The following is a 9,722-nucleotide window of genomic DNA, read 5'->3' as shown; positions in this document are numbered from 1 at the left end:
GGCAGGCGCAGGGCGGCGGGCGGCGGTCGCGGGTCGGGGGCGGGGGGCGGCGGCCGGCCCGGCGCGGGGGGGGGGGGGGGGGGGGGGGGGGGGGGTCACAAGCCAGGATTGCAGAGTGACAGCATCTTCTGTGTCCCTGACCAGCTACCAGCACTGGCAAGAGTCAGATTCTGCCGCTTGTTCCCTGGGTGACCTCAGGCAACCCTCTGTGCCTCAGTTTCCTCATCTCTGACTATCTGGATCTCCCGGACTGGGAGGATTTGACCAGGCAACACCGGCATTAGCCCACGGGGCGTGTGACCCCGTGGAGGCCACCGTTATTCCCCTGTTATCCTCAGTGACACCTCTTTCCCTGCCCCTCCAGGTCTCCCACAGGCTCCTGCGGAGTCACCCTCGTCGCCCCCAGGGGTGGCGGCCTCGTCCCTGGCACAGCCTGAGAAGAAGGCAGGCGGAGCGCTCGCCCGCGAAGCTGCCGACTCGGAGCCCGCCCGGCAGGCAGCCTCGTGCGAGTCCGCGGAGGCGGGGGGCGCAGGTGAGTGACGGTGGCCGTCGCTGGGGACGGGGCACTGGAGGCCCCAGGGCACAGGGTCTGGCTGCGGGAGATTCTTAAGGCACCGCCCGTCCCCCCAGGCGAGCCCCCGGCTGGCGTGCGGTCCATCATGAAGCGCAAAGAGGAGCCCGCGGACCCCCCAGCCCACCGGAGGAGCCTGCAGTTTGTGGGGGTCAACGGCGGGTGAGAGGAGCGCCCGCCCCACACCCCCGCCCTCCCTCAGCTCCTCCCCTCCTGTTCGTCCGAGAGCGCACGCACCCTGGTCTGGGCCCCTTACCCTCCTTTAACCACGGCGGATAGACGGCTGGGGACCCTGAGGCCCCTGGAGGCCGAATGCCTTGCTGGAGCTCACACAGCGACCGCGTGTCTGCCGGGTGGCCAGGCTTCCGAACCTGTGCTGTAACCGCTACTCCACGCTACTCCACGCTACTCCACGCCACTCCACGCTGCTCCAGTGCTGGACACTGCATCCTGCCCCAATGGTGCTCCCAATCCACTGGGGCCTCGGGCAGTTCCCACACCTGTGCGGTTGGAGCCCTGATAGGGGGTGGGGACCCTTAGAGCGGTATGATGTCCTCGGGGAAGTCACTGAAGGCGGGGCCGAGGGTGCTAGCAAAGTGAAGAGTGGGGGCTGGGAGGCACTCTTGCGGGTGGGCACACCCTGGATAAAGGCTCAGAGGTGGGAGGAAGCAGTGACTGTGCCTGAGAAGCAGGAGGTGGGGTGCCTGGGTGGCTCCGTTGCTAAGCATCCGACTCTTGACTTGGGCTCGGGTCAGGATCTCACGGTTCATGAGTTTGAGACCCCCCCGCCCCCCGTTGGGCCCTACCCCAACAGCACAGAGCCTGCTTGGGATTCTGTCTCCCTCTCTCTCGGCCCCCTCCCCTGCTTGCTCTCTATCTCTCTTTCAAATTAAACTAAAAAAAAAAAAAAGCAAGACGCATAGGACGTGGTAGAGACAGGGATGATTTGGGGCCTCGAATGCCAGGCCCAAAAGTTTAGACTCTGTCCAGAGGCAGCAAGTAGCACAACTGGGTCCTGTTTGCAGGGGTGAGGGTCTGAAGCCCTTGTGTAAGGGGTAAAGGGGGAAGAGGTACCGAGGAGTAGAAGGTGACAAGCAGTGTTTCTCCCTGACCCACCCCAAGCACGATCACAGTCAGAGCTAGTGTCTGTTGAGTGCCCACTGTGTGCCAGGTCAGGTGCTGTAGGACACATCCCTGAGACCCCGGGAGGTTGTTACTGCCACTATTCCCATTTAACAGATGGGGAAACCAAGGCCCAGAGCGGCCCAGTAGTCAGAGCCCTGTGCCCCTCCCCTGCCACGTCCTGTTCTGTCCTGTGATGTCTCCCCCACTCCGCCCATCCTTCCTTCGCAGATACGAGTCCTCCTCGGAGGACTCCAGCACAGCAGAGAACTTCTCAGACAACGAGAGCACAGAGAACGAGGCCGCGGGACCAGAGGAGAGGGTTCCAAGTGTGGCCGAAGCCCCCCAGCTCAGGCCCTCGGGGACAGCGGTGGCCAAGACCAGCCAGGAGGAGTGCCAGCCGTCTCGGGAGCCTCAGCATGTGCTGGTGGAGGAGGGGGTGTCAGGAGCGAATGCAGAGGAGGAGATCCGGTCAGTTTTCTTGGGGGTGGAGGGGGGACTCAGGGCAAGGTGGGTGACCTCTGCCTCAGATTTCACCATTCGTGCCGTCTGAGGGAACCTCCCATCCGTCATGCACACCTTAGTCTGAATTAGTGAACAAGCATTTTCTCCCGGTCATCTGAAGGTCTGCAGGCTTTGATAAAGGGCCTGATAGGGGTCATTTGGGCCTTTGGGGGTTAGAATTTAAGGGACAGGCAAAGTTTGTGCTAAAGCACCCCACTCTCTTTGGGACAGATGTGCCACCTGCCTGTCCTGTTTGTGTCTTTTTTCTCCCCCCCCCCCCCCCCCCCACTGGGGAAAAATCTGCCCTGGGGAGAGGATTTTCTATCCACCACTGCCCACTTGGAATAAACTTTAGCCTGTTTGTCGACTTCCTCTTGGGATCTGCGTGCTCCCCATGTCTGGGGTCACCTAGGAGGCTGAGGTGAGTGCTCCCAAGACAAACTCCCCTCTTGTCTGTCCCTGGCAGGATGGAACTAAGCCCCGACCTCATCTCAGCCTGCCTGGCCCTGGAAAAGTATCTGGACAACCCCAATGCCCTCAGTGAGCGGGAGCTGGTACGATGGGGTCCCGGGGCCCCTCCACCCCCACCCCAGCTTCTCCCCATCTGCATGGTCTCCCGGTACCTGCTTCAAGGGGACGCCAGAATCCAAGTCGAGAGCTAGGGGGGTTGTGGGGGTTGGTACTCGAGTCACGGGCCTTGAAGAGGGGCCAGGGTCGGGGGAGGGGCCGAGGACGGTCCCCTGCTAGCACTCCTGGCCTCTGGTTCCTGTTCTTTGGGGGGCTTAAAGGGAGGCGCTGCCGCATTTCTCTTTATGGGTGTCCGTACCTGCCTCTAAAGACCACGTACCCGGGATAGAGACGCTCACGCCCTCCTCGGGGGCACATCTGGGACCGGAGCGTCCGTACTTCCCATTAGGGTCCTTGTCCCGGCTGGGGGCGCGTGCTTTCTAGCCCAGGGGGCTCACCTGGGGAGGGTTGTCCCCACTTGTCCTTCAGGCTCTGGGTCCGGGTGCGGGTGTCCACGTGCGCCCTCCCATCCTGGGACTCCGTCTGGGGGCGGTGGGGAGCGGGCCGCCGCTGCCCTCAGACCCCTCTCCTCCCCGCCCCCCGTGTCCAGAAAGTGGCCTACACCACGGTGCTACAGGAGTGGCTGCGTCTGGCCTGCCGCAGCGACGCCCACCCTGAGCTGGTGCGGCGCCACCTGGTCACCTTCCGGGCCATGTCGGCGCGGCTGCTGGACTACGTGGTCAACATCGCCGACGGCAATGGCAACACCGCTCTACACTACTCCGTGTCCCACGCCAACTTCCCCGTGGTGCGGCAGCTGCTGGACAGCGGTGAGCCCGTGGAGCAGGACGAGGGGGCCCCGGGCGAGCAAGGGGGGCCCCGGCAGCTACCCTGGTCTCACGGTCTGATGGGGGAGACGCTGTCTTCCCTGTCCGGTAGAGGAGACACCACCCAGCCCGTCTGATGGAGGAGACGCAGTCCCCCTCCTAGAAGTCCCTCATCTAATGGGGTGGCACGGTGGAGGGGGGAGACCGTGGGGCGGGATGGGGCTCTCGGCCTGGAAAAAGGGAGGAATCCGGGCACAGCTGGACTGTGGGGGGGGGGGGGGGGGGGGTGTTGCCTGTGTCTCACGGACCCGCCCCTGGTTTTGAGGCAGGCCTGGCAGGGATCAGTGGGGTCTGATGGCTCATGTCCTCCTTGCCACTCCCCCCGCCCCTGCCAGGTGTCTGCCAGGTGGACAAGCAGAACCGCGCTGGCTACAGCCCCATCATGCTCACTGCCCTGGCCACTCTGAAGACCCAGGACGACCTCGAGACCGTGTTGCAGCTCTTCCGGCTCGGAGATGTCAATGCCAAAGCCAGCCAGGTATAAGACCCCTCAGTGCTGCAGACCGCGGCGGCCCTTCCCGCTCACTAAGTCCTGGCTGTGCACCAAGCCCAGACTTGGTCTCATTCCATGCCCAGGGGGGAGAATCCCCCCTCCACAGGACAAGGACACTGGGGCTCAGAGAAGCGCTCATTTCCTCAAGGTCGGACTAGAGGAGGTGGGATTTGAACCCAGATCTAGGTCTAGAACCCCATCCTTAACGACCTGCCTGCCAGGCTGCCTCTGATACGGGGCAGGGTGTGTGGGAGGAATCCTCCACCTTTCTTAAAGCGACGCCATCCCACATCCTGCTTGGTAATTCATTGGGCGGCTGCTGGGCGCCGGGGACCTAAATGGTGGACAGGCAGGCACAGAGCCCGCCCTCCTGAAGCCCCCTAGCCAGCCTGGAGCTCTGGGAACTGAGAGCGTTCCAGGCAGCACAGAGGCTTGGGGCGGATTTGGACTCGGGGGCTGCAGAAAGCCACCGGGGGCATTTAACCACAGCAGTGGCATGGCCGGCTTTCTGATTTAAAACGTCCCTTCGGCTGCATGTTGGGGAGCAGAAGTCGGGAGAGCATGGAGGTGACTGGAGTGAGGACCGGTGTCTGGGCAGAGGGAGTAGCCAGGACTCCATGGGGACAGCAAGAAAGGGAGGGATTTGCAACAGCCTGAATACAGTAAGGAGAGGAACAGGGTGCTGTCGTGGGGCAGAACGACAGCAGACCCTGCTTGCTTTTTTATTGATTTAGCTTTTCTTTAAAAACAAAATTTCCGTGGTTTACTTATTTTACCTGAGGTGGAATTCACACGAGGTTATCCCTTCTAGGGGCGCCTGGCTGACTCAGTGGGCAGAGCATGTGACTTGATCTTGGGGTCGTGAGTTTGAGCCCTACGTTGGGGGTAGAGTTTACTTCAAAAAAAAGAGGGGGGCGCACCTGGGCGGCTCAGTCAGTGAAGCATCTGACTTCGGCTCAGGTCACGATCTCACGATTTGTGAGTTCGAGCCCCACATCGGGCTCTGTGCTGATGGCTCAGAGCCTGGAGCCTGCTTCAGATTCTGTGTCCCCCTCTCTCTCTGACCCTCCCCTGCTCACACTCTCTCTCTCTCTCTCTCTCTCTCTCTCTCTCCAAAATAAATAAACATTAAAAAAAAGACTATCCCTTTTAAAGTACACAATCCAGTGGCGTTTAGTGCATTCTCAATGTTGTACAACCATCACTTCCGGAACATTCTTATCATCCCCCAAAGGAAACACTGCACCATGAGCTGTCACTTCCCATCTCCCTCCCCCTGCTCCTGGAAACCACCGGTCTGCTTTCTATCTCTACGGATTTACCAATTCTGGATATTTTGCATAAATAGAATCGCATAGTATGTGTTCTTTTGCGTCTGGCTCCTTTCACTGAGCATAATATTTCCAAGGTTCATCACGGGGCAGTGCGCATCAGTACTCCGTTTCTTCCTAAGGCTAATATTCTTTAGTATGGGTATACCACAGTTTCTTTTTCTACTCATCCGCTAATGAACATGGATTTTTTATTTTAATTTTTAATGTTTATTTGTTTTTGAGAGAGAGAGAGAGAGCACGGGCAGGGGAGGGGCAGAGAGAGAGAGGGAGACACAGAATCCGAAGCAGGCTCCAGGCTCCGAGCTGTCAGCACAGAGCCCAACGCGGGGCTCAAACTCACAAACCGTGAGGTGACGACCTGAGCCAGAGTCGGGCGCTTCATTGACTGAGCCACCCAGGCGCCCCAACATTGATTTGATTTTTACTGAGGCTTAGCTGACATACAGAAAAGCATAGACATCTTAGCTCAATAAATTTTTACATATATTTACACCCAGGAGCTAGGAACCTGCTTTAGTTGGGGTTTGGGATGGGTAGGCAAATAGCATCTCCCAAGAGAGGAAACATTTAAGCCGAGATGTGAGGGATGAGAAGGAGACAGCAGGAGGAGGAGGGGACCGGCCAGTGCAAAGGCCCGGTGGTGGGAGGGATTGTTTGAGATCTAGAAGGAGGCCAGCAAGTAGAGATCCTGTTATCACAGTACTCGGGAACCATGGAAGGTTCCAGAGCAAGGGTGCCCGGGATGACATGGTCCTTAAGCCTGTTCCTTGCCCTACCCAGGCGGGGCAGACGGCCCTCATGCTGGCGGTCAGCCACGGGCGGGTGGATGTGGTCAAAGCCCTGCTGGCCTGTGAAGCGGACGTCAACGTCCAGGATGATGACGGTTCCACGGCCCTGATGTGCGCCTGTGAGCACGGCCACAAGGAGATCACGGGGCTCCTGCTGGCTGTGCCCAGCTGCGACATCTCGCTCACTGACCGCGTGAGTCCCCACCCAGGGGCACCCCAGGGAGGGCAGGAGCACAGCTCGGGGCCTCATCATAGCAGTGGATCTTTCCAGGACGGGAGCACAGCTTTGATGGTGGCCTTGGACGCGGGGCAGAGTGAAATTGCATCCATGCTCTACTCCCGCATGAACATCAAGTGCTCGGTAAGTGCCAACCCCTGGACGCTGTGGCCGGTGGGGGGCTTTGGGAAGGCACAAGCGGTTACAAAGGGCTGATGCTGTATGGGGCCCGTGCCAAGGACTTAAGAGTCATCTGCTTGGTGAACCTCCCTGGTGCCCCCATGAGGAAATGAGGTGTGGACAGTGGAGACCAAGTAACAGCATTCGAACCTGGATCTGTCTCGAGCCAAATGCATGCTCTTAATCCCCATTCACTCATTCGAGAAATACTTACAGAGCACCTATCGCATGACACATCCTGCTTTAGGCCCTGGCAGTCATAGCCCTGAACCAAACAGGAAACCGTTTCTGCCCTCACAGAGCAGGCGTCGTAGTCAGATACACAATACACAAGACAACGTATCAGAGCCAGGTGATGGTAACTGCCGGAAAGAAATCTAAAACAAGGTTAGAGGGGCATTGAGAGATGGGGAGCTATTGAGGAAGTGACGGAGCGAGTCGTGTGGCTGTCCAGGCAGATGGAACAGCCCGTGCAAAGGCCCTGAGGCGGGAGCATGCCTGGTGTGTTTGAGGAGCATCGAGGGCCTCAGTGGGAGACGGGGAGAGCAGGGAGGGGACACCAGAGATCACGCAGGACCTTGTGGGCCACGGTGAGGACTTTGGTTTTTATTTGAAGCGTGTCAGTGTATCAAAGGCCTTGAGATGTCTCACTGTAAAGAAACCCAATTGGGGTCTAACTTGGCATTTTCCTTATGTGACCACACGAGCCAGGGTTTTTAAGAAATCATGCCTGTTAGCAACACACTCTCTGAAAGCCTAACAGGAAGATAATTTTGATACTTAGTGTAGCGTGAGTGTCTAATGGCAGAGACGAGCTCTCCAGTCTGATGGTCTGTCCTCTGAATGCCTCTCAGGCATGACTTCTTGAGCCCTCCACAATAGCCTGATTCTGCTGCATAAAGTAGTTATTATTTCCATTTTTCAGGTGGGGAAGCTGAGGCTTAGCATGGTTACACCCCTGGCCCAAGGTCTCACAGGTCAGAAGGGGTGGAGGCCCTGGAGTCCCTCTGACTCCAGACCTTGGGCGGGAAACTCACCGCTCCCTCCTCTTCACTCCTGCCTCACACTTGGCCTCCCTGAGGCGTGTCTGGGGCCCGGTTCGAGGGTGGCACGGTGGCTGTTGAGCGCAGTGATCCCCCAAACAGCCATCTGTCTCCCACGTGACTTCCAGATTCTCCCTGAGACTCTAGATTTTTCCAGCTTCATTCCCCAGGGTGTCAGGACACCTGGGACTCCGTTGTGGCGCTCAGGGCATCACCTGGGGAAGAGCTCTGGGCCTCAGTTTCCTCACCTGGAAGATGGGGATGATAGGAGCAGGCGATGTCCTGTTGGGTGATGTGCGGTCCTGCTCCCAGGGACCCCTGGGGGACAAGCCCCAGTCATCCACCACCATCCATCTGGACCACTGCCACTGGCTTCCACCCTGGTGCCCCGGCTCCCGCCCTCACTGCCACCTCCAGTCTGTTCTCCCCACAGCAGCCGGAGGTCACCGTGAACACCCAAGTGAGGGTACAGCCCTCTGTGGCTGTCACCCTACTTGGAGAAAAGGCCAAAGTCATCCCCAAAGCCCACCAAGCCCTGCGTGACTACCCTCACCACGCCCCACTCTCCTTCCTTTCCCTCTTTGCTCAGTCTGCTTGGCCAGTAGCCGCTGCTCCTGCCTCAGGGCCTTTGCATTTGCGGTTTCCTGTGCCGGAGTGCTCCACATCACTGCGCCCTGCAAGTCCCCGTCCCTGCCTGCCTGCTCTCTACTTTCATTCCCCTCCACCCCTTATCTGTGATGAAAATCCTCCTCTGCATTTGTGTGCTTCTCTGAACGTCACCTCCTTGAGGCCAAGGGACCAAGTCTCCCCTTGTCCGCTCATCTCAGCCACAGGGCCAGCCAACAAAGTTGGCGCCTTGTAGGCATCCGAAACGATGCCAAACAAAAGGAATTCTGCTTCTTGTTTCAGTTTGCCCCGATGTCAGATGACGAAAGTCCTGCGTCATCCTCTGCCGAAGAGTAGCCGGGAGGGAGGCCCGGGGGGAGGGCCAGCCAGCCCCAGAGCGAACCGTCCCTCCTCCCTCGTCTGCTCCCTTCTCCCTCGCCAGCACCCCCCCCCCCCATACCCACCGAGGCCCGAGTCACAAAGGCAAGTGGGATTTTCTTCTGCTTCCCAGGAGGAGCCCCCAACAGCAACATGACTCCAGCTTTATAGCGGGTTTTTCCTGGTACACCAGTTCAAAGCAGCCGCGGTGCAGACCGGAGCTAAATTCTTACATAAATTGGCGCCAGCGGCCGAGGCCGGGGCGTGGGTTTATGAAGAACGTTGAGAACAATCAACTGACAATTACGGACGGAGGAGGGCGAAAGGGAAAAATACTGTATTTTTGAATCATTGGGGGGCGGGGGGGGGGGGGGGGGGAATCGTATTACTTGTTGCCAGATCTGAAAGTCACTGGAATCGCATAGTTTCATTTTAATCCTGAATGTTGTTACGCACGGGTCACGTCCGGAGTGGCTTAACGCCCCCCTCGCACGCCCCACATTTAATTGTCTGGTATATAATAGTGTTTTGTCCACTACCCCCTTCCCCCCGCCCTGCCCTCCCCAGACAGCTTTCTTGGGGGGGGGGGGGGGGGGGTTTTTTGGGCCTTTGCCAAAAAAAATTTTTTCCTTGTGCCCCCGGGCAGGGGGCTCAGTCCTTTTTGTTCTTCTGTCTCCCCGCCACTGCCTGTCTCCCCCTCAGAAGGGGGGGGGGGGGGCGGGGGGGCGGCTCGGGACCCCGCAGCCGAGACATCGAGAGATCACCCAGAAATCCGTCCCCTCCACGCGTGGAGGCCCTGGCAAATATTAATTTTCCTAGAAAATCCTTCAGACCTGGGGACTCAGGAAATGAATCCGGTTCCCAGAGCAGCTGTTTGAGTCCCCGGGCTTAGAACCCTGGTAGCGGGCCGTCCTCATCCTCCCCAGACTCCACAATTTCTCCCCGCAAAGGGGGAAAAAAAAAGACAAAACAGGACATGTACTTGCTGGCAGCACACAGGGCAAGCTCCAGAAACCCCATGTGCACACAATTAAAAGTTGGCTGCCCCCCTGAGGGCTCCCAGTGCAAACTTAAAGAGACAGGGCTTTGCTG

At 58.7% G+C, this 9,722-nt stretch overlaps 1 protein-coding gene across 2 annotated transcripts in view; it reads left to right on the top strand.

Moving 5' to 3' along the window:
- KANK2 (KN motif and ankyrin repeat domains 2) overlaps window positions 1-9,214 on the top strand; it is a 24,102-nt gene extending 14,888 nt beyond the window's left edge. Inside the window, exons 4-12 of one of the 2 annotated variants that reach the window (XM_049639858.1) lie at window positions 365-532; window positions 631-733; window positions 1,925-2,164; window positions 2,664-2,751; window positions 3,315-3,534; window positions 3,927-4,069; window positions 6,199-6,399; window positions 6,478-6,567; window positions 8,764-9,214. In XM_049639858.1, the coding sequence (XP_049495815.1) occupies window positions 365-532; window positions 631-733; window positions 1,925-2,164; window positions 2,664-2,751; window positions 3,315-3,534; window positions 3,927-4,069; window positions 6,199-6,399; window positions 6,478-6,567; window positions 8,764-8,787 (1,277 nt within the window). In that variant the 3' untranslated portion in view covers window positions 8,788-9,214. Of the gene's footprint in view, window positions 1-364; window positions 533-630; window positions 734-1,924; window positions 2,165-2,663; window positions 2,752-3,314; window positions 3,535-3,926; window positions 4,070-6,198; window positions 6,400-6,477; window positions 6,568-8,555 lie in introns of both variants that reach the window. The other variant, XM_049639857.1, reaches the window with a different exon arrangement.
- Window positions 9,215-9,722: the final 508 nt, after the last annotated feature.

The sequence above is a fragment of the Panthera uncia genome, chromosome A2, assembly GCF_023721935.1.
Source record: "Panthera uncia isolate 11264 chromosome A2, Puncia_PCG_1.0, whole genome shotgun sequence".
In the NCBI taxonomy this organism is placed as follows: domain Eukaryota; kingdom Metazoa; phylum Chordata; class Mammalia; order Carnivora; family Felidae; genus Panthera; species Panthera uncia.
Note: the sequence above shows the minus strand (reverse complement) of the source record. Positions and strands in the feature narration are given on the sequence as shown.